At 31.2% G+C, this 24,472-nt stretch overlaps 5 protein-coding genes across 5 annotated transcripts; 4 read left to right on the top strand and 1 right to left on the bottom strand.

Moving 5' to 3' along the window:
- Positions 1-828: 828 nt before the first annotated feature.
- Positions 829-4,990, bottom strand: LOC125827164 (uncharacterized). Its single transcript, XM_049506524.1, has 8 exons — positions 4,808-4,990; positions 3,961-4,053; positions 3,670-3,870; positions 3,538-3,591; positions 3,236-3,391; positions 3,017-3,070; positions 1,337-1,477; positions 829-1,197 (listed from the first exon to the last, which is right to left on the bottom strand). The coding sequence occupies exons 1-8, from the start codon at positions 4,988-4,990 to the stop codon at positions 829-831; spliced, it is 1,251 nt and encodes a 416-aa protein (XP_049362481.1).
- A 4,538-nt stretch (positions 4,991-9,528) lies between these two features.
- Positions 9,529-11,641, top strand: LOC125827174 (remorin-like). Its single transcript, XM_049506534.1, has 5 exons — positions 9,529-9,703; positions 9,961-10,011; positions 10,446-10,533; positions 10,760-10,841; positions 11,317-11,641. The coding sequence occupies exons 1-5, from the start codon at positions 9,553-9,555 to the stop codon at positions 11,515-11,517; spliced, it is 573 nt and encodes a 190-aa protein (XP_049362491.1). The 5' UTR covers positions 9,529-9,552; the 3' UTR covers positions 11,518-11,641.
- A 636-nt stretch (positions 11,642-12,277) lies between these two features.
- LOC125827175 (LIM domain-containing protein WLIM2b-like) lies at positions 12,278-14,511 on the top strand. The gene is made up of 5 exons (XM_049506535.1): positions 12,278-12,534; positions 12,981-13,083; positions 13,191-13,210; positions 13,489-13,578; positions 14,248-14,511. Exons 1-5 carry the CDS (start codon positions 12,400-12,402, stop codon positions 14,509-14,511), a joined length of 612 nt encoding a protein of 203 aa, XP_049362492.1. The 5' UTR covers positions 12,278-12,399.
- A 1,703-nt stretch (positions 14,512-16,214) lies between these two features.
- Positions 16,215-21,642, top strand: LOC125827168 (tetraspanin-10). The gene is made up of 11 exons (XM_049506528.1): positions 16,215-16,467; positions 17,244-17,356; positions 17,486-17,540; positions 17,641-17,696; positions 19,558-19,605; positions 19,866-19,914; positions 20,273-20,356; positions 20,434-20,501; positions 20,852-20,977; positions 21,059-21,134; positions 21,463-21,642. Exons 1-11 carry the CDS (start codon positions 16,414-16,416, stop codon positions 21,526-21,528), a joined length of 795 nt encoding a protein of 264 aa, XP_049362485.1. The 5' UTR covers positions 16,215-16,413; the 3' UTR covers positions 21,529-21,642.
- A 1,838-nt stretch (positions 21,643-23,480) lies between these two features.
- On the top strand, positions 23,481-23,976 carry LOC125826581 (uncharacterized). Its single transcript, XM_049505933.1, has one exon. The coding sequence runs from the start codon at positions 23,481-23,483 to the stop codon at positions 23,934-23,936; it is 456 nt and encodes a 151-aa protein (XP_049361890.1). The 3' UTR covers positions 23,937-23,976.
- Positions 23,977-24,472: the final 496 nt, after the last annotated feature.

The following is a 24,472-nucleotide window of genomic DNA, read 5'->3' as shown; positions in this document are numbered from 1 at the left end:
CCGAGTACAATTATATATAGAGAATATTGTTGGATTTTTTCTTCTTTGCGCCAAGTTGTCATTTTTTTTTATTCATTTGTTTTTATAAACTCACAAAACAAATAATCGAACCGAAGTCTGAAGTTGATATTTACAAGGTAAGAAATATGTTAAATATTTTATTGATTTAATGAAAACGTTTATTTAAAAGGAGATACATGATTTAATGAAAACGTTTATCAACCCAATTTTAATTAAATTACCTAATTTCTTCTTTTAATCTCAACCCGACTCACTAGACCAAATAAATTCATATCAAATCAAATTCTCAAACCCATCTCTGTAGCTTATCAAATTATGGATTTTTTTCAATTAAAACAAATTAAGAAAAACAAGTCGCACAGTAAGTAGAATATATATCAATTTTAGAAGAGAAAAGATGAGGAGGAGAAATGGATGAAAAATGTTGTAAAGAGGTGAAAAATAGAGAGATAGATTTGGGGATTTAATTTGGTAAATATTTATTTGGTTAATTGGGCCGGGTTCGAATTTTTTTGAAAATTCAGTAATTTAATTAAAATTGGATTATTTTTGTTGATTTGGAGTTTTTCATCCAATTGAGGGATACGGGTGACAAGTTTGTAGATGACACAAGTATAAATAACTCAATTTTAATGGTAATGGCAAGATCATCAAATAAATGAAAATTGAGAGGTATTTTTGACCTCTTTTTTTTTCCCTTTGCATTTGTTTGAAAGGCAATATAACATTCAAAATAAAGGTATATATAGAACAAATAGGAACAATTTTCTTCAACTTTTTTCATAATTTGAAAGATTTTCTTTCCTATTAAACATGTGTACTTTCACCTGGTCCCCCATAAAGAATAAAATACTTATGTTTTGCACCATATGAAAGTTGTATAAATTCAACCTTGTACGGATTATCGGTATGTGTGATTGCTTTATCTACTTGAATTATTTTTCCTTTCTCGTTGACAATTATAAGATCAGTACAATAAGCATCATAGGAAGTGTCTTCAATAGGAAAATAGCTTGAGCCCATCGGAGGTTCTGGTACACCTGGTGGACTATATACAACTCCTCCCCAATCAACATTCATAGCAAAACTTTTCAAGTCAGTGAAGAGACTTTGTGGCCAGAAACCTACTCGCGTAAAGTTTTGTGACACTAAAAGCCACCAATTTCCGGCTAAGTCCTTTTTTCAAAAAAAAAAAAAAAACTAATAATAAGATGTCAATAACAATATTTATGTTATCTCATAACTATAATTCCTATATTTGTATAAAATATTCAAAGCCTCTAAATAAGAAAAATAAAAACAATATAAAATGTACCCGATCAATGTATACTTCCGCACCCCAATGTTTCCCTCCACGTTGTGAAATAGTATCCATGAATGAACTATCAAGAGGTACGTCATAGTTTACTTGTACAAAGCCGGGACATAGTGTATTGAAGCAATGAATTTTACCAGCCTAAAAAAATAGATATATCTCATACATGAATTCTTAAAAATCAAGGTAAATAGTTAAACTAAGGGTGTGTTTTGTACGAGGGAAAACATTTTTTCCTAGAAAATGTTTTCTTGAAAAAAATAAGTGGATTTCTAAGTTATTTTCTCATGTTCGTTGGTGAGTAGAAAATGTTTTTTAATGTTTGGTCGGTAAATAAAACACATTTTTCAGAAAATATCTTTTATTTTTGGCTTGAGACTAAAAAATACTCTTTAGGAAAATAATTTTTTACCTGAAAATTAACCCGGATAATCGATCTAGGACCCGGCCCTGACACCCGAACTAGGACAGGATCCCGACGATCGTTCCAAATTCCGACCCTGAGATCTGACCCATTCCCTGACCCATAAATATTTTTCAAAAACAATTTTTTTTGAAAATAAGGTGGCAAAGGGGGGGGGGGGGTTGAGTGTAGGGATTACGTAAAAAAAAAAAAAAAAAATTTGAAATATATTTCACAAATATTTTTTTAAAAAAAATTGATCGGGGGGGGGGGGGGGGGTGAGGAGTAGGTTTGGCATAGAAATGAAATTTTATGAATTCGAAATATTTTTCAATAAAAATTATTTTTTAAAAAAGAAATTGGCCAGGGGAAGGGGGGTGTGGTAGGGGTTGGGTGATGTAAAAATTAAAATTATAAAATCTGAAATATTTTTCAAAAAACTATTTTTTTAGATGGGGGTTGGGGTTGGTTGGAGAGGTAGAGGGCGACATTAAAAGGAATTTTTTAAAATTTAAAATATTTTTCAAAAACAATTTTTTTTAAAATTGATTGGAGTGGTCTGAGTGGGGGCTTAGGGATTAGGGGGTGGGGAATGATGAAAAAAATGATTTTTTTTAAATTTAAAATATTTTTCAAGTATAATTTTTTAAAAAAGAAAATTTGACGTGGTGCGTCTGTGGGTGGGTGGGGGGAGAGGTTGCGTAGTTAGGGTATGGGATGGGGTAAAAATGAAATTTTAAAATTTTGAAAAAAATTTCCAAATCGATTTTATTGGGGGGAAGGGGGGGGGGGGAGGGGGTAGGTGTGGTAGGGGTTGGGTGAGGTAAATAAATCTTTAAATTTGAAATATTTTTTGAATTTTTTTGTTTGTTTGTTTGGTAGAGGGGGACTAGTTTGGGGGTAGGGGGTTGGGGATAAGGGTAAAATATTATTTGAAATTAAAAAAATATGAAAATTTTAATTTGTTTTTTTTTTGGATGTGGATGGACGGGTACGGAGTATGGGTTAGGGTAAGAAAAAAATATTGTAATTTTAGGATGAAGTAGACTTTTCGAAAATATTTTCCTTTATTTTTTTTAAGGGAAGTCATTTTTCTTAAATTTGAGAAAATTAAGTTGATTTGGAAAACATTTTCCAAAACATTTAAGCCGACTAAATATGAGAAAATTAGAAAACATTTTCCAGAAAATGTTTTCCTTCACACCAAACACACCCTAAAAGATATACTAGTTTAATGAACTCAAAAGGGAAATCACCATGGTACAAAAGATAGTTACCTGGAAATGTATAAAAAACCTAGTATCAGTATCCCCATATAACGTTGGGTCCACCTAAAGCACGAAACAGAGATTTTACATTATAGTTATTAAATATTGAGCATTTACTAACAAATTTTCTAATATACATCTTAAAAGCACAATATTCAATGGTTAACACACATCCTTCTTCCACAAAACGATAGAATAATGGAATAAATTTTTTTGATAAAAACTTACTCTCCAACCAACTTGTAAGATATCTAATCCTTTTTGAATTTTTAGTCGAGATCCACTGTGTTGTTGTCCATTAACTTGAGGATTGTACAAAACAGTATCCATTCCGGCTCCCGCAAACTTACTATTTGGATTATATGGAAGCCCAACTATTGCAACCTAAATAAAAAGGTTAATTGTTTTTAGTAAATCTTAAAGAATTGCCAAATTAGCCTAAGAATAACTTGTTCCTTTTTTTTTTTTACTTCAAATCCAATTAAATAAAACATGGAAATTAGATAATGAATTTTATAGCCATATACCACCTTATATCCTTGTGAAGATATGTATCTTCCATTCGGCTCACTATCGTTGTTGCTCTGCATTAGATAATGAATTTATGTTTAGATTTGAAATATTCAAGATATATAACAGTAAATTGGCATAAATCATCTTACAACATCATATTCATCTTCGAATGTGACATCTTCTGGCGGGGGCATACGTCTTAATCTTATAAGATCATCTCTTGTAATTCTCTTAACAGGAATAGTTCCAAAAGGGCATCCTCCATCTTTTGACCATATTGTCGATGATGACCTATTAGTTCCTGATGAGAAAGTTGAATCTTTCTTGATTCTAGATAAAGTAGGTTTCATCTGTTCAATCAAATGTTTAATTGCATGTCAATAACGTCATATCCAATATGAACAAAATGATAACGAAATGAAAAGAGAGTAGAGATATGCCTTAGGATGAAAATTATGGTCCTTCAACAACGGGTGATCAAATGCACGTTGTTTGTAGAAATCTACACAGTCGTATGTATCTCCATATTTAGTCTGTAAACAATCAAAATCAATAAAATAAGTAGCCTAAGTTACAACAAGATGTACCTTTTAAACACAAAACATACTCACGAGAAAAAATGTTAGTAAATGGTATTATGGTAATACTACTGCTTTTTTTTAAAGGAAAAATTCTCAAATATGCTATTAAACTTTGAGAAAAGACTTATCTAGGTCATTCGTTAATATTTTGTTCATTTATGCTACTTTCGTTGAGAAAATGTTTATCCATGCCATTATTTGTTAACGAAAAATAGTTCGATAGGTGTGTCCTAAGCCATTGTTATGCCCTTATCTACAATTTGCAAGATAAATTGCAAAAAATGTACTTAATCCGTTTTAATTCATTTGTCTGATTGGACTTGACATGAAGTTTCAAAAAGTAATTTTGTTTCGAATCTTGTGATCTTAAAATAAATATATATAGAATATATCAAAGTGCTCTTAAATCTTGTGATTTAAACATGTTATGTGAAAAAATAGAATCAAATAATTTCCAAAAACAAATTATTTTTTTCTCAAAATAGATTAAAAAAAAAGTAAAACAAACAAATCGAAACGGACTAACCTGCTCCATCTTCAACTACAACGAAAGTTTACACACAAAGAAGGAAAGGGAAGGTTCTCCATTTCCCAAGAATCATGTGACAAATGAATGTTTTTCTCTAATACAAAAGTGATATTATCTAATAAAATGTCTTTATGGACTTACAAGTAAAATAAAATATTTTTTTTGCAAAAAAAATACCTTTACTGTTTTGACGGCCGGCTTGTTCAAACTTTTCAGTTGTTTCTCTAACTCCGCATCCTCTAATTTGGATAGCTTTTTTTGTCCTTCCACCCCATTATAACTCAAGAGAAAATATAACATCAATAACGTTTGTTGAACAGTCTTTTGATGCATCGTGAATTCATTTCTTTTTATAGGCATGAATCTTAGGTGTTTTGAAGAAATTAGACTAATTAATACAACATGAAAGCTCAACACTGAATTTGATTTGCTAGGTGTAAGTATTGATACCTTTGCTACAATAAGGAAGACATTTTTTTTAATATATAGAGATGTGGAAAAGACTAAGTTGACTATTATGTACCAGATATTGACTTTATGTGTACTCTTTGAATTACATTTGACCATATTGAAAAAAAAAATTATTTAATAAATGTTGATTGCCCGTTTGTAATTAATATCCAAAATAATAAGTAACTTCATTTGACCAAATCTAAAAAGACTTTGAATGGTTTTTTATTGTTCATATCTACAAAATAAAATATTGAAAATAATTTTGACCATATGACCAAATATGTTGTTGAGTCCGGAATCAAAATTAGATTTATTTTGAAAAAAAAAAATGAAAAAGAACTTAACTTATGTGCAAAAAATATATATATAAATGCCAATGTAATATTTTGACTTTAACATTGAACAAAGTTCTTATTTGAGGATAGTTTTAAACAATAATTAAAAATTGAGGGGTGTTTTTGAACCTTTATTTTCGATGAATTTAAATAAAATTGAGAATTCCTCAACAATCACAAATGTGTAAATATTGACTAGTAGTACTTGTAACGATTGGACTAAAAATTGAGGAAAAATCATTTAATTTGTCAAAAACATCATGTATTAGGTAATTCATGCATTGTACTTAGTTTCTCACATCTCTATGTAGTTACCGGTATATCAAATTAAAAATAAAATAAAATGTTTTTAGGGATTTACAAGTACAATGAAATCAAAAGTAAAAAAAAATCCTTTACAGTTTTGATTATATATTGATGTCACGACCTAGACCACTGTGATTGACACCCACACTTACCCTCCGGTGGGAGAACCATTACTACAATCAGAGGTGTATGCTGGAGGGGGTCACCGGGTTCACATGAACCCATGCTCCCCTCCTGAAATCATATATAGTAGTGTTATATTTTTAAATTTTTTGTCAAATATAGATGTGTGAACCCACAATCGAAATATCATTTAATGGAATGATGATTGGGTGCACCTCTCAGTGAGACTAGAAATTTGAATTTTATATCTATCTTGTACTATTTTTATTTTTAAAATTAGGTAACACCATGTTGTTGCTGTCCCAAAATTTCACCATCGTTCCAATCAAGTCGGGATAAGCCACCATTTCCATTAATGACGGGAGATGGCCTATGTGTCTTTGCACTTTCTTTTTATCGTCTTTGTTCATGAATTTCCACCAAACTTGGAGGTAAGGATCAGGTATAGTCACCATTCGAGTTCTCAACGGCTCAAAGGTCGGATTCATCCTACAAGAAAAATAAATAAAGGTAAGTTAACCCCCACCCCCACTTGATAATTGATTTGTTTAAAATTGACATATACATCCTTCAATTAAAACACATAAGTATGATTGTCTTTTTATTGGCAAATGGGCCAAATAGACACAATGTGGGCTTCTAATGGGCCCAACACGCCTTGGGTGTTGGGTCGACTTAGTTCAAAATGCGCTAAATCAGGGATTTGGTTTCGCTCTACGCTAGTTGACTAAGAGTGGCTTTGAAAGACCGGGAACCCAAGTGGATAAGTTAGGCTGGAATTCACGACAACCATTGGACGTATGACGTACCAATAAATCGCCGATCCTTCCGAAAAAGGGTTGAGTATAAGAAGTTCAGCTGCGATTATGCAGAAACCGTCCTTAATATACTATACATACACTAGGAAGATGTCATGAAATGCAATGACAGTTATAGCAGTTTAAGCACTTTAAGCACAAATAAACAATTCAACAGTTAATATCAATTAGTCAAATAAGTCAAATCTTATGGTTAGAACTTAATTAAATCCCCAGCAGAGTCGCCATTTATGTTTCATTTAAAAAAGATATATAGCAGGAAAATGACTTAGTTTTCGAAAAAAAAACCGATTAAACTTATGGTTTAAGAGAAATCGAGTTTCCGAGAGGACAGAGTCGCCACATAATTTTTAGTAAAAATCAAGAAAAAATACTTACGATTTTCAAAAAGATTTAAACAGATAAAACCAATTGAAAACGGGTTCGAAGTTCAATATACATTCCGAGAAGGTGTTAGGCCCTCGGAATGCCCGCTAACTTGCGGTTGACCGGCGATTGACTAAAATGACTTTGACTAATTTTGAGAAATTTAACATAAGAATATTTAAATAAATTACAATATTTAATTAGAAGATTTAAAAAAAACTAATTTAATCAGAGTTTTTCTGGTTCGAGAGGAATTGAAAAAAGTGGTTGGTAGTGTTGAGATTTGTGAGATACTGCAACACACGAATTCGAATTGAAAAAGTTACATGCACTTTAATATCTTGTGATTTGTATGATCTAGTTGATAAAAGATTTACACAATGTATAGACTAAATATACATATATTTTACATATAATATACACACACATACATATAATATGCATACCATCTATACATGATCCGTGTATATCTTGTGTTTCAATCATTTTTGCACATATTTTGTAAGCTAGTTGATCTAATTATATATATATTGAAAAATATCCATTCGAATTTAATCGAACCCCATATAAACATTGGACACTATATGATTAAAAAAACTTAATTACTTGTCTACTTTAAATAATAGAACATGATTATCTTATACATGTGTCACGAATCAGCCTAAATATAGACCCATAATGCTTTACAATTGGCAGTATGCAGACACATAATCATCATCACTGCTAATTAATTATTCTTTTACGTATTTCAATTGAATCAGGAAGACCTGGAAACTCTAATTGATGAATAAAATAACATCTAAGATATGCTTTTCATTTATTTATTAGTGTGACGTAAAATGGTTATGACTTGTAAATTAAATACCGTGTACAAATTGTGTAGGGTGTGCATTATTCGGATTAAACCGAATAACTAAATCAAATCAAATAGAATTTTTATTTGGATTGGTTTTTTGGTTTTTCAGATTGGTTTTGGTTAATAAATTACTTTGTTTGGTTTTTTGGTTTGGTTTCGGATTTTAAAAAATAAAAATTGAAATATATATATATATAATGTTTTAAGTTTAGAATTAAGTTGGAGTTAATTTTTGGTTATTGTCTTTGATGATGATTACGTTTATATTTTATGTTTGAATTACATATATAATAGGTATACTTATAAGTATTGTGTTTTAAGTTTTACTTATGATTTATATTGGAAAGTATATTTAAGGGATTAAATATTATTACTTTGGTTATGTTATTAATTATTGACATAACCGAATAACCAAACCGAAAAAAGCCGAACCAAATAGAGGAAAATCTAACCAAACCAAATTTATTTTGGATCGGATTGGGTTACACTTTTACAAAACCAAAAACCAAAAAATTCAAACCGTATAGTGTAAAACCAAACCAAAAAACCGAATGCACACCCCTAATTTTAATTGTGGTGTATATTACTTCTTCTTTTTTGGTATATATTACTTATAAGTTAAAACTTGTTATTGATATAACTTAGCTGGAGGACTTACATGAGAAGATGTCAAATTACATTTGGGACCCTAGGAAGATTCTTATATATAGAAGAGGGAAATACTCAATTAGGATTATGCTATGAACTTATCTCTTATTCCTTAGTTGCTTAGATTAATCAGGAACCTCCCTCCATTCTTCCTTTTTATTTCGACTTCTTCCTTTTGAAGGATTTGTTACTAGTTTGAAGCAATCAAAATGATGAACTCTTATAATTGTATGTGTAATTCTAATTATCCATTTTAATACAATATAAGTTCATTACAAAACTCATATAAATTGTGACCAATTATCGTTAAAGAAAAGATTTAAAACAGAGTGTTTAAATTGCGTAAAAAATATGTATATAATTGAATCACATATTAGGTAGTTAAAGATAAACATTAGTTTATAATTTGTTATTTACAAAAAAAGATGACTAAAGTTGTCATTACAGTGTTACTCCCTACATTTCATTTTAATTGGATTTTATATTAAAATATATATTTTTATTTGTCCATTTTAATAAACTAAGAGAATTATTTTTTTAATTATTAATAAAGGGTAAGTAAAATAAACTTGGGAGTGTCGAGTCTAAGCCAAGTAAATGAAACAGAGAAGTAATATCTAGCCAAAATCTTTAAAAAAGAATAATTTACACCAGAGTTTAATTTATCCTATCAAATTACCTAAAAAGATAAGATACCAGTAATTATTTATTATATTCAAAATTAACATTGTAAAATGACAAGTTATACGATAATAACAACAACAACCAAAAAAACAAAACATGTTTTTTTTTTTTTTTAAAATGATTAATTAATTAATTATGCCAGCCATTAACATCAAAGGATACTCTTTCCCTATCTGTAATATGACTTTTTTTGGCAGCTTCCAACTTCCCTTTATTTCTAGTTTTACCTACTCTCTTTATATTATTCTTCATTTTTATTTCTCTCTATTTTCTGAATTTTTCATTCACCTATTAGGAAAAGAAAAAAAAATATTTATCATATAGATTATAATCATGGGAGAAGAAGAATCAAGCCCATTAGTTTCTCCACAAAATTATGAGCACAAAAATGAAGAACCAAATGAGAAAATTGAAGAAAATAATACACTTGCAATTGTTCCAACTTTAGATGATAAAGAGAAAATATCTTCCCATGTTCAAGAAAGTATGTACTAATTGCCCTTGTTTTTTTCCGTATTAAATTTTTATTACTGCTTGTTGTTTCTTTAACCTCGATTATTGTACTATTTTATTATTTGTATTTATTGCTATTACTTTTTCAAAAAAAATAATAATTACGTTTATGATTTATTGAAAACAACCTTTGTGACTTACTTTAAAAAGATATGTATTGTAGTTTGAGTGTTATTTTTGTTATAATTTAAGGGTTTTTGATTGGTTAAAATTTTGGATTTTTGACAGAGGGAATAGATTCTGGAATTCAGAAAAGTACAGGTGGTTCCAAGGACACAGGTAAATTTGACAACTGATTTTTAGTACTTAGGTTTTGTCTAATTTATTATTATTATTATTATATTTTATTTTTCCTGTAGTATAAGTTATTTTGAGGATCATTTCCCAAATGAAAACATATGAAAATGCCGGATTTTGAGGAATACTAAAAGTTCTTTTTCTTTAAAAAAAAATAGGGTAAGGTTGGTGAAAATATGTGTACAGGGCTCACTTTTTTTCTTAGATTGCAAAATAAGTAAGATAATATAACTAGGATTTATCAATGGTCTCGAGTTTAAACATTGAAAAAGAAAAAAATCACGTTAGGAAGTGTTTCCCCTTTTTAATGGGCCTTACTCTGGGCTAATCTTGATTAGTGGGGCCCCAAAGTGCATATTTCCCCTGTTTTATTGGTGAAGATATGTTGAGTTTTTAATGGTATTTTTGTTTTATAGATACTGCACTTGCAAAGGTTGAATCAGAGAAAAGATTGGCTTTGATCAAGGCATGGGAAGACAATGAAAAAACAAAAACTGAAAACAAGTATGAATGAGTCCTTAATGTTGGTCGGACCTTTCAAAAATGTTGTTGAACCCATGTCGGATCCTTGAAAAATGTATAGTTTTTGAAGGATCTAACATATGTTCTGCGGTATTTTTGAAGACTCTGAGCATCAGTGAAACCCTTACATAAGCTTGGAAGTTTTTTTATGTATTTATATGTTGTGTTTTGTTGATTATATATTGAACATGTGATGAACAAATATCAGGGCACTTAAAAAGTTATCAACAGTTGGATCTTGGGAGAACACAAAAAAGGCAACTATAGAAGCTGAATTGAGACAAATTCAGGTGAAACCATTGTTACATACTAATAACTAGTACATAAAACCAGGGGCCGAGCTAGGTGGGGTTACCAGTACTACATTTCTAGGCTTATCTCCTAATTTATTACTATTTTTCAGACTTTTAAGTGTTTCAAAATCTCATTCTTATGATATCTTATACTAATGTTCATATTAAGAAACATAAAAGTGAATACAGCATAGTCTAGTGGATCTATATACATGCATGGAACTAGGGAGCAAAAGAAGTGTATCCGAACCCCTTTGTTGGAAAATTATACTGTTATGTCTTTCTTTAATGTACATATAGTAGAATCTCGTTGGTTTCTTCATATGTTAACTTTCTTATACTTTGAATCTCTTAGTGAAAATCATGTCGCTTCCCCTGCCTCTCACCAGCCTATAGGACCTTTTTTTCATACATTTTGCTAGTCTCTAGCACATATATGATATACATGTACACGTACCTTTGATCCGAGCAGGAAGAATTAGAGAAGAAAAAGGCAGAATACGCAGAGAAGATGAAGAACAAGATGGCTGAAATTCATAGAGAAGCAGAAGAAAAGAGGGCAATGATTAAGGCGAAAGAAGGCGAAGATATTCTCAAGGTTGAGGAAATTGCTGCTAAATTTCGTGCTACTGGCAATATGCCTAAAAATTTCTTGAGATGCTTTGGCTACTAAATTTTGCTTCTTTTGACAAAAACATTAATCATGTGCTTTGGTTGTGTGTAATTGTTTAATGATCCTTATGTGTATAGACTATAGAGTAAGTTGTTGTTTATATTATTGATAGAACAATCATGTGTGATAAACATAAACTCAGAATTATTGTTAAGTTTGGTTCAAGTTTTCATGTTACTATTGTGGTAATTAAAGAGTTACAAACAATAGAAAGGGAATAAGGGTAGCCCAATGCACATTCACCTTAAGGGGGTGTAAAGTACAATCGCAGAGACATAATATTTATTAACTTAGTTCATCATTTTTGACCTTGTATACATAATATGATTTTTTGGCAAAGGAATTTCAAATTAACACAAAGTTTGGGGAAGGGCCGTACCTTAGGGGGTGTAATGTGCAACGGCAGAGAAATAAACTATATGCAGGTAAAATGAAACATTATGACCTTATATACATAGTATTGATTTTTCAGCAATGAAAATTCAGATAAACCCCCTTTTCACGACAACTAGTAATGTAGGTCGCATCGCATAAAGGCAAGCCTGATTTCATGACTCGAACCTAGGACCTTTGTTTCCCTCTTTTGATTTTTTTTTTCAATTCCATTTTATAGCTGCCAACAAAATTAACTAACTTATCATTACGTGTCCTAAATTCTAACAATTTTTTTGCATATCCACTCATTTTCTATTTAACAATTTGTTCAAATTAGTAGATAGAAATAGTAAATGATCAATTTTTTTTTCTTTTCCATCTTTGTAACTTTTAGGGAATAGAGATTGAAATCCTTGCTATAGAGATTTTTATATATATGTGTATATGATAGCTAAAAAGGATTTCAAAATCACAATTCCCATTTAGACTTTGAAATATTTTTTAAAAATGGCATTTACAGGGGCCCCACAAAAATGTAAAGTTTGTGAAAAAACTGTTTATATTGCAGAAATGATCTCTACAAATGGTGTTGCTTATCATAATACATGTTTTAGATGTAATCATTGCAATGGAAGGCTTGCAGTAAGATTTTTATTAATTATCATATCAATTTTTTTCTATATAAATTGTAACAATATTTTATGTTCAATAAAATAATTATATAACACTGCAAAAATATAATCATGAAATGTATAGTTTATATGGACGATATATAGTTTGCCATGTGTATTTAGGTTTTGCAATGCACGGGTTCAAGAATGGCGTGGACCATAGTGTACCTTGCATTATTTGCAAGTGATTGTTTCTGTTGTTTAAATTTATGACTCCTGATCAAACGACGATAACTCTTATCATTACGATCCCACAATAATAATGGTATTTATTGATTTAGGGGTCGTCCCCTTCAAATAATTGGAATAAGAATCAATTGTATATTTTGTTATCTATAGTTCTTAAAACAATTTTATTTCATCAACATTAATTAATATTTTTATAATACATTTTGATTAATCTTTTTTTAATTGCAGTTGAGCACATATTCAACCCTTGATGCAGTATTATATTGTAAGCCTCATTTTGAACAAATCTACAAGGAGAAAGGAGGAGCTCCCTTGAAGCACTCTGCATCATGTAATTTAATTTTAATTAATACATTTAAAAAAATTAAATCCAACAATTAATTTTAATTAATCATTTCTTTGCCTAATTATTTATTTGTTTCCTTATTTCTTGAGCAGTGGGAAGGCAGAATGAACTGGTATGTATCATTTATTTTACATTCTCTAAAATTATTTTTACGATCAAGACTATGAGCTATGATACAGGTTCAAACAAAGCTAGTATTTTTTGTTTAAATTCATTAAATATGTATAGATATTGAATTTACGAACCCAAAAACTAAAACAAGCTATGAGTCAACGACATATTCAGAATCATAAACTTCAAATTCTGACTTTGCCTGCGTTTATAGGTAACATTGATACTGTAATAGCAAAATTAATTTTTTGTATATTTTTATTGTTATATATTTAACAGAACAGAAGCTCTAGCAAAGTTTCGGCTCTATTTTCTGGTACTCAAGATAAATGTGCAGCTTGTAAAAAGACTGTTTACCCCTTGGAGAAGGTTAGTATTTTTACTTTATTTATTAATTTCCTCTTAGAACTAATTAATATAATCAAATTTCTTCTTAAAATTAACACAAATTCATGTCAACAATTTTTTTAGTTTCTCTCTAGTCTTATAATGTATGGAAGTTTGTTATTTTGGAAAAAGAAAACTAATTTCTACATTTTATTCATGATAATTAAATTAACAACACACCTCCAAGTTTCATTACGTTGGTTAATTCTGATTTTGATCCTTGTGATATATACAAAACATAACATCTTTAATTTTCAATTTATTAAAATGTGTATTTTTAGTTCATTTATGTGTCGGGAATATCTCATAGTTGAACTATTTTCAAAAGCATTTTACCCTCTGCTCAACTGATTTTATCGAGAAAGATTAATTTTCTTAGGCCATTGATATAGCGACAATATTTTTAGTAAAACCTTAAGAAAAGGCGAGATTCCTAATCTCAATATCGAAGATGAAAAATTCTAAGTATTCATAAGTAAATCGATCGAAAGTGCATATTTCAGGTAATTGAAGGGCTAAATTATAATTTACCAATAATTTAGGGACTAAGAATGTAATTAACCCTTCATTCATTAGTGGGTGCATGATATAACGTTCTGCACTTACTTACTTAAAATTTTGAATCTGCCTTTGAATAAATATTTTTTTCAGGTGACGGTGGACGGTGAAATGTACCACAAGATATGTTTTAGATGTGTCCATGGAGGTTGTAAACTTACAACATCATCCTATGCTGCATTTGATGGAGGTCTCTATTGCAAACCTCATTTCTCTCAATTGTTCAAAGAAAAAGGTTCATATAATCATCTAAGCAAAAATGCTTCAATGAAGAAAAATGAAAGTTTAATCAATGTTGAACAAGAAGGTTCTAGTACTACTAGTGCTGCTGAGGAAACACAAGATGATAAGTCATAAGAAATTTGTATCCATTTATCAACAACAATTTATTTATTTACTTCATTCTATGTTAATCTTCGTCTAAAATTTTACTTATACGTCAATGTTAATATTCACGTAAGATAATTATAAAGAATTACGTTCACTCGTTTCGATCGATATAATGCTGGAATAACTAAGTAAATATAACGAGAATTTTTTTTATTGGTAGTATGACTTTGCGTTCTAAGGTATAATGAAAAGTTTATAAATGTTAAATAAATTATTTTTAAATATAAAAATATATATGTTATTCTTTTTTAAGAAAATCATGTGAAAAAAAATGTTTTAAGAACTAGTGTGGTTGATCATATCAGAAGTGTAAGTCAAAAGTTAAAAATTGACTTGCTTAGATTCTAGCAAATATATATAAATGCACAGTTTTTTTTTCTTAGAACAAATTAAAATGAAAATAATATCACGTAATATAGAATTGAGTATTTTATTATTAAAAGTGTTGGATTCTTTTGCCTTTTTCCTAAGTAGGCCTCCCTCCAACCCCACAAAAAGTGTTCAAATAATTGGTGTTTGTCTTGACAATGCAATGGATTTAATTGCAATTATAAGTTCATAACAATGGAAAGTTATCATGAACATTGTTAGTGAATTTACCAAGTTTAAATAAAAACTACTCCCTTCGTCTCAATTTATATAAAATAATGTTATCGAATTTAGAATTTTAAAAAGAAAATTTTAATATGAGATCTATAAGCAGCTTAAATACATTCGTACCAATTTGAAAGGAATAAAAACAAGAAAAGATAACAATCTAGACTAACTTACTTTATCACAAATGGTTCATTTAGAATCAAATATCAATTACCTACTCAAATTTGTTTCTTTTTGCAAGAAAAAGTATGAGTCAATTCATATCTTTTTCTTGTTTTTATTCCTTCAAATTTTTACTAACCACTACATATAAACTACTATATTTTAGTCCATAGACTCAGTATTAAATAAACATGTTTGGTACGAATATAAGGGCCACTAATATTCTAGCTTTAATTTACTTTGATTTCACAATTATGAATCATATTGTATGCTCCTTCAAACATATCATGTCCGTTATAAATTCACAGATAAATAATACAATAACTAACATATTACATACCTCCTATAATTTTACAAATACATCAAAGTAACAATTAATAATGAACCTGAAGAATAAACTACTAAGCGAATATTAGATAAAATTACTAAATAAGAAGAAAATGAGAAAAGGAAACTAGTTCCATGCCTACTACAACACATAATTATCTTCTATCATTCTATCCTAATCTTCAATCTCCGAATCTTTTTATCAAAAAGCGATATCATGCCATAGGGGATCATTAACAATAAAATAAAAAATATACTATCATTTCAGTGTCACAAGAGTACACTGTACAACCAAATCAAAAAAATGTAATTCACAGCTATGCAAATATTTAGTAAAACTATATTTTAAAATTCTCTGTTAGCAAAAATCCAAACTTGTGAGCTACTTCTTTCTTCTTCTTTAATTTAATTCAGTTATCCACCATATCGTGTCGTGTAGTATTTTGTAAACTAGAACCAAAAATAGAAATAACTTTTTTCTTTCCCATTTTACCCTCATCTTCTTTACCTTAACCCCACAAAATTGCCCTCTCTTTTTTCAAAAAAATCATCCCTTTACCTTCCCTTTTTTCTTGTTTTCTTGCTTTCTTGCTTTCTTGCACTGCAAGTGCCACTTCTCTGCATAAAGTTTCCATCTTTTTTGTCTTTTAGAATTTCTGACACCCAATTTTTTCAGCTCTATCTGTTTTCCTCTGTCTTTTTCTACATTTATTGTATCTATATGTATTGATTTTTGGGGTTCAAGAAAGAGTAACAAGCTCAAAAAGACAAGAAAAGGGGAGGATGAGTACATCAACTAGTATTTTTGTGATAAGATGGATCAATTTTCTTACAATGGTATATATGAACCCCTTTTCATATTTTCAGTTTCTTTTCAGCTCTAGCTGATTTTTCCTGCTTTGCTACCTTATGTGTAACTTGGGTTGTTTTGTTTTTGTTTCATTGAGTTGAAAAGATGAACCCCTAAACTGGTTTGGGGTTTGTGTTTCTTGATGTGGTTGGCAACTTCACTTAGATGCTTGTTAGTTTCAGTGTTTCAATTTATTCTAAATGCTATTTCTTTTGGTTCAATGTGATTGTAGTTGTTCAGTTGAGCTTGATTTAATTGTTGTTTCAGAAGAAAAGAACCAATTTTTACCTCCTTTTGTACTAGTTTTCAATCTGAGGTAGAATATTTTGCTTTCTAGGTATGTTTGGTATGAAGGAAAATGTTTTCTAAGAAAATAAGTGAGTTTATTACTTTTTTTTTTTTGTGTTCGACAAGTAAGCAAAAGATATTATCCTAAAATGAGAGGTGGGATTTGGATGTGGGGGTGAAGTGTGTTGGAGGGTGGGGAGAACACAATCGATGTGGAATATAACTAGAGGAACTTGTTTTTCCTATATTCATTAGAGGAGTCATTTTCGTCATTTTTAAGGAGCTTGTTTTCCAAAATATTTGACCAATCGAACGTGGGAAAATTGGAAAACATTACTGAACACATGCTCTATTTACTTGTTTTTCAAATTGAGTTTTTTCTAGTTCTTAGTTTAGAGCAGGAAGTTTATTTTATTTTTATTTTTTTGGTGGTGTTTAACTGTTTTTGTACTCCATTTGGATCTTGAAAATGCAGCTGTTAGCTGTGGGCGTCATAGGTTTTGGGATTTGGATGAGCGCTCATCATGATGTCTGTCGAAAGTCTCTCACTCTGCCTGTTCTAGGTCTTGGAGGAGTTATATTCGTCGTGTAGGTTTCTGGAAAATGTTTTCCTTCACATAAAAACGCACTTGTTCATTTAGTTTCCCTTAACCCTTTAACCACTCAATGTTTGTTTATGTATATTGTTATAATCATTCTTCTTTCCATGATTTTCAGATCAATTGTTGGGTTCCTTGGAGCATGGAAGAACAACTCCATCTTGTTGTGGATTGTATCCTCACTTTATCAAATGTCACATGAAGTGCAATTTTTTTTCTTATTCTTGATTGGCATAACCTTTTTGGTTGCTTCTCCTTAACATTATATTTCAGTATCTGATCATGTTGTGCTTAATTTTGGTGGCAATATTGGTCTTCACCGTTTTAGCGTAAGTAATGCTTCTTGGAATTTCATTAAGAATTTGGTGCATTATATATCTGTTATTGCTGATAGATCAGCCATTTGTTTTCCCCTTTTTTCTCGCCTCTGTATTGCAATACCCAAGATCAAATAAATTATAATGAAGATGTGTTACAACAAATGTTTATAGACACGTTTATGGTTACTTATCAATGCACACGATAACTACATGTGTACTGTTTTATGGAGGCGATTTCAGTATGAAGTTAAAAGGCATTACCATATTTGTGACTGTAGTTGTAGTCCACCGAGATATTTTAGTTATTGCTATGTTTATGGTCTATCTTCATCATGTATGAATGTAACTATAGTTTGATTTAACATCCTGCTTGTTTTATTTGTTTTATGCTTTCCAAGTTACAAGCCATGAGGTGTATTATTGAGGGTTCTTTAGGAGTCTATCAATAGCTAATTAGCTACATCATCGTAAGACATTGCCTCTGGGTTGGTCCCCTGACTGGATCCTACTCTGCTTCTTGGAGGCTGGTGAATCAAGCTTTCACCGCCTTGGCTAAAAATTATTTTGATTAGGGAAGAAAAGAAATACAATATCATGAATAGTCTTAACTAGTTGTTCTATAGGTTCCAGCATTGTGTGTGTCTTTATTCCTGATCCGTTGTCCCTGTGCGCAGTGTGCTTAGATTTTGGGTACAACTTTTGATGTACTAAAATTAGCTTAAAAAAGAGTCAAATGATGTATAGATTTGCTCAAATTTGGTAAGCGCCCTAGTACCGCCAGGTTGAAACCTATTTCCTTTTTCATTTTGGAGTTAAACACACAAATGATGATTATTTCATAGAGGAGAATTCTTTCTCAAGTATTTTGTTCTTTGGTCTTGTTAACCAGCAATTGGTAGAGGCCTTCACAGTTAAAGTAGCAACGTTAGGTGTAACGTTCATAGGTCTGCTTGAATTCTTTTATAACCAAGAGACCGATTGTTTCTAGCTCCAAAACTTGTTGATAATCCGCCCCTCTACCCTTCTCTTTAATACCAGATTTTGTTCGCAACAGGGTTAGAACTCACTTCTTGTGCTTACCACTAATCCCGCATTGTACTACCTTTGCTATTGAACCAAAGCCCTGGGTGAGGACTCCTCTGATTCTACTGGAACGTGATACGATTTTCAATGTATAGTGTGGCAAGGCACGATGTCTCAGCTGAGACTTCATCAGGTAAAGTAGTAATCCTACATCCATCTAAAGTGCATAAAACTTTCTTAAGTCCTTCTGGACCATATAGGAAGTTCCAGTGTTATGGCACGACTTATCGATACCAACCCAAGTAATGGTGCTGCTCCCCTCTTTAGTCTGAATGATGGGAGAAATTTCTTATATTGGTCAGATATGTTGATTAAGCCATTCATCTTGTGAGGAGACTGGTGAAGTAGTAGAGGGAAAGGAAGAGAGACTTACACATGGTGTCCAGTGACCTTGAAAAGGAATATGATAAAGCACCTACAATTTCTTTCCAGCCATACTGCCCACTTAATGCAAAGGGGAATGCACAACCAAATCTTCTTCTGCTTTTTCCTTTTTTTTTTTTTTTTTCACAGTGACAAAAACTACACTAGCAAGTGATAGTCTAAGCATGCAAGAGTCCGGCTTGGTTTTCAATTAACTTCATTATTAATTCTATCTGCAATCTGTCTTGAATGTGGAACTCTAAACTTGTTTGCCATTTTTAATCCTTCATTAAACAGCAACTACTGTTGTGTCAGGGTTAACAGGCACAAGGTGGCAATTACTGTGTCTATGTGCATGCTGATGTCAGAAATGGCTGATACCTACATATTACTGTGACACTTATTTTGGTTTGCTTTGCGACAGGTTCATTGTGACGAATAACAGCTCAGGTCATAGTGTTAATGGACAAAGGTACAATCACCTGTCATACTGTCTGTGATCTCAATATCTCCTCTCTTCATCCCCTCAGTAACTTCCCCTTTCTCCACTCTTTTTCTCAATCCACGTCTTGCTCAGTCTCACTTTGGTTCTCAATGTGTCTCACAGACATGGATTGTGCTTGTATATTTCATCGAGACGGTCACAAGTTTTTCTAGTTTCCCTTTATCCTTTTACTTACTCCTGTGATATTCTTAGAAGTGTGAGATCGCTAATGGTTTTTGTGTGGGCAGGTACAAGGAGTATCAACTTCAAGACTACAGTTCGTGGTTTCTAAAACAAGTAAGCACCTGTTTATATGCAAATACTACCTTTGTCACAATTTATGTGACACACTTTCCTTTTTAGCCCGTCCCAAAACAAATGTCACATTTCTTTAATTGGAGACAATTTAACTTACGTTTTCATTTTTCTCTTAGTGAAATTATCTATAGCCACAGGACCACAAATTTCAAAAGTTTTCCTTTCTTTCTTAAAATTTGTGCCAAGTCAAATGGTGTCACATAAATTGGGACGGAGTAAGTAATAAGTCGCAGGTTATAGGGCAAAGGCATCATGTCCTGATCGTTATAGGAGTTGTTTCAGATGCCTTAAGATGAAAATTTCATGCATTGATTAACCATTTGCTCATTTGTTTCAGCTCAATAACACCCATAACTGGAAGCATCTGAAAAGCTGTCTTGTCAAGACTGATGACTGTAGTAACCTATCAAAACGATACAAGGTCATGTTCCGACTTGAACCTGTTCATGATTTATATCTGTGAAATCATATTATTAATGCTTCTGCTGTTTGTTGCAGACTGCCAAGCAATACAAATTAGCAAAACTAACACCTATTGAAGCTGGTTGCTGCAAACCACCATCTGAGTAAGTTATTGTTATTATTATTTGTTTGTTTTTCCTTTTCTTTCTTGTGCAAGATATTTTCGTTTCATACTACTCCGTGAACACATTAATATCATCTAGCAGTTATTTTACAATTAAGTGAAAGCTCACTTTGTGAATTAGTAATTACAAAAAGAGTAAGATGTGTTATAGATAAGTGTTAAAATGATTCGTGATCAATATGCTCATAATGCAAGTTGTGCAAGTCACATATATCTTTTGTATATGTTGTTTCACCTATTCCTCTATATCTCGCGTGTTTGATATTGAAATCCTTCCTAGCATCATCCCATTCATTCCAAGGACTCAGAAATACTCTGCTCCTTTTGTAGATGTGGTTACCCTGCTGTTAACGCCACATACTATGACTTGAGCTTTCATCCGGCGAGTTCAAGCAAGGACTGCAAGCTTTACAAAAACTCGAAGAACGTCAAGTGCTATAGTTGTGATTCCTGCAAGTAAGAGTCGTCTTCTGGTCTTGTCATTCTTCGCTAAGGTTATGCTGCTCACGGCTCTTATCCTACTATATTATCTTTCAGGGCTGGTGTTGCACAATACATGAAAACTGAATGGAGAGTGGTTGCTATCTTCAACGTGATTCTCTTTGTCGTTTTGGTAAGTTAACTCTCCTAATTAAGATCTCAAAAAGTGAGCATAACAACTCTCGTTTCAGGTTCCTGAAGTATAGTTACATTTATGAGCTAAGATTTGAAGTTTATGGGTTTTGAACTTGCCACTGAATCCATAACTCTTCTTAGTTACTGAATTCTCAACTACATATTTAATGGATTTCCACAAATATAGGGTCTTAGGCAAAGTTACTGGATTCGTCTAAACTCATAGCTAGTAATCTAGCTCCGCCTCTGTGATTTCTCCGATGACTTGAATTTGTTCATATGACTTCTTCTCATTCTCATCCTCTGCTGATTCTTACTTGTGTCAGTCGATGATCTACTTCGTGGGATGCTGTGCAAGACGCAATGCTGCTCGTAGACGCTCTAAAATTTGAATTCTGCCACTGCAGAATCCAGATGAGATGAGTTGGTGTTCTTCAGCTGATGATAACAGTTCATGTTTTTCAGCTATTTGTTGACAAACTTTGTAAAGCTTTATTTGAGTGAAATGATTCATGTAATATAATTTTTTTTTTTGATGTTTATGTTGTTCATTCTTCCATTACATCTATAACATGCATTAGGACCATATAATTTTAAGTGTTTTAAAGTATGTGGAGCGATTAAGGTATATAAGACTAACTCTCTTTGTGTGGAAAGTATTATGATGATTGAAGTACAAGCAACAACAGAAGTAATATAAATAAAATGACAAGAAATTAAAGGAGTAATAGTACGACTACTAGTAAGGACAAATAGCAAGACAATACACTACTTCCTACTAACCTCCTATTCTAATTCGTGTCCTCCACAAACTTCTTTTCTAAAGTCATGCTCTCAGCAAGTTGATACTCCACTAAGTTGTCTAATTACCTCAATACTCTTTTGACCTCCTTCTACCTCTCTTGAAACCACCGATAGCAAACCTCTCTCACCTCCATGGTGGAGCATATGTGTATCTCCTCTTCACATGTCTGAACAATATCAATCTCGCTTCCCATCTTGTCCTCCACTGATATCAATTTCACTTTGTCCAGTATATTCTCATTCCTAATCTTATTTCTCCTAATATGTCCATATCGCAACATCCTCATTTCTACAACTGTCGTCGAAGAAAATATATTTCTAAGAGAGTTATCCCTCAACTTCAATTGTTTATTTCTTTGTGTTCAAACAATATTCAATCATCTTAACCTCGACAAATAAGTAACTCTACCACAATTCACATTGTTTATTCACAAAAAATATACTTTATTCTTTAAAGTATATTTATAAATTCAAATTTTTATTTTAATAATATTGATATTATTTTACAAAATTATATATACATGAAGCTGATATACTAGTTTCATATAAAATTGTATTACTCCCTAATTGGAAATGATTTTCATGAATTCTTAGGCTTATTTAGTTCACGCAGGTGGAGAATGTAATTTAATTATTTTTTAAAAAAATCGAAATATTTTGGTATACTATATATGTTTTTTTCAAATTATATCCACACTTACTAATCCTAACTTAGTAAAATTCATCAAGTATATTAAAATATTACCAAGTTAGATCTTCTTCTTTTTTTTAAATGGAAAAAAAATTCATGTCTTATTCCCCAAAAGTTGGGAATATTGTCATTTGGACTCCAAAAAAAGGACAGAATTAATGTTTTTATTTTAGTTTATGCAAGTAGAGAATATTATTTGATTATTATAATTTTAAAAAGTAGACATTGGTATAAAATTATGTTTATTATAATTATATTTACACTTACTAATCCTATTTTGGTAAATTCATAAAGTATTTAGCTATTTAACTTTAGAATTTCAGATCTCACTGATTTTACTTATGCAAATTACTTCAATTTTTTTTTTAAATAAGGAAAGAAATCCATGCGCTAGTCCCCCAAAACTGGTAATATTATTACTCGCTCCGTCCCAAATTACTTGTCAAATTTTTCTTTTTACTTGTTCATTTTCACAAATCAAGAAAGGATAATTTTTTTAACTTATTATATCTTCAATTAATTAACTTTGAAAAAAAGGTATAACTTTTTGAAAATCTTAAATTTTTAATTCATCAACTTCATAATTAATAAAGGTAAAATAATAAATTCACTATGTCAATCATTATTTTTTTAAATAAATTTATCAAATAAAAAAGGAACAAGTAATTAGGGACAGATGAAGTATTTTGTCTTAAAAAAAATAGTCTGAATTAATCCCAGCTATTAAAAAGCGCGGGAAAATTAATATCCAAAGACCAAAAAAATGGCCTATAAATAACACAACTCTCACTTCATTTTTCTCAAATATCCCCAAAAATACAGCAAAAAAAAACCCTAGAAATCTCTCTAATGGCTCCAAAGAGAAAGGCAACTGTGGGGGAGCCATTGCAGACCCGTGTAACCCGAAGCCAAACCAGGAATGGCAACTCGAAACCCGTTTCAGTTGACCCGGTTTCACCAAAACCAAAACGGGTCAAAAAGGGTACCGTTTCTGAGGCGAAATCGAAAGTGAAGGCTCCGGTTGATTCCGGGTCGAAGAAGATTGTTGTTGTTGAGCACTGTACACAGTGCAGTCAGTTCAAGATACGGGCTGTGAAAGTGAAGGAGGAGCTGGAAAAAGGGGTACCCGGTTTGGAGGTTCGGGTCAACCCGGAAAAGCCGAGAAGGGGTTGTTTTGAAATCCGGGTCGATGGTGTAAAGGGGGAGAAGTTTGTTTGCCTTTTGGATATGAAGAGGCCATTTGGACCTATGAAGGCACTTAATATGGACAAGGTCATTTCTGAAATTATTGAGAAAATTAAGTGATTAATTTTAATTTTATTTTGTTTAATGGGGAAATTTAGTGGTTTTGTTATGACAGTTTACTAAGTGTTTTGGGGGATTTAGGGTTATGTTTGGATTAAGGGTATGATTTTGTGTTGTGTATGACTTAAGTATTTGATATTTTCAGTCCATTTGTGTAGCCCTTTGAAAAATGGAAAAAATCTGTTGTGAATTTTGCTTTGCTTTTCCCCTTGCATTTTGCAACTATGGTTAAAATGAAATGATTAGTATGGTTGAAATTCTATTAGAAATTATTTCAATATTTGAAATTTATTGATTTTGAATGGTTGTTTATGTATCTTAAACTAATGTTCAATGATGATTGTGTTCACAATCAAAATTTTATGGTGTTATTGAATGATTAATTTGACTATATAAACAAGGTTTGTGTTAAAATTGTTGGATTTTGTGAACTTGTATATGATGCTATATTTAGTATGTAATAATAAATCTAGTATAATCTCATATATGGGGTTCGGAGAGGGAGGTGAATGCAATTTTAATCTTTAGCTTATGAA

Source organism: Solanum verrucosum, unplaced genomic scaffold (genome assembly GCF_900185275.1).
Source record: "Solanum verrucosum unplaced genomic scaffold, falcon-dt-bn FXZP01000060.1, whole genome shotgun sequence".
Classification (NCBI taxonomy): Eukaryota; Viridiplantae; Streptophyta; class Magnoliopsida; order Solanales; family Solanaceae; genus Solanum; species Solanum verrucosum.
Note: the sequence above shows the minus strand (reverse complement) of the source record. Positions and strands in the feature narration are given on the sequence as shown.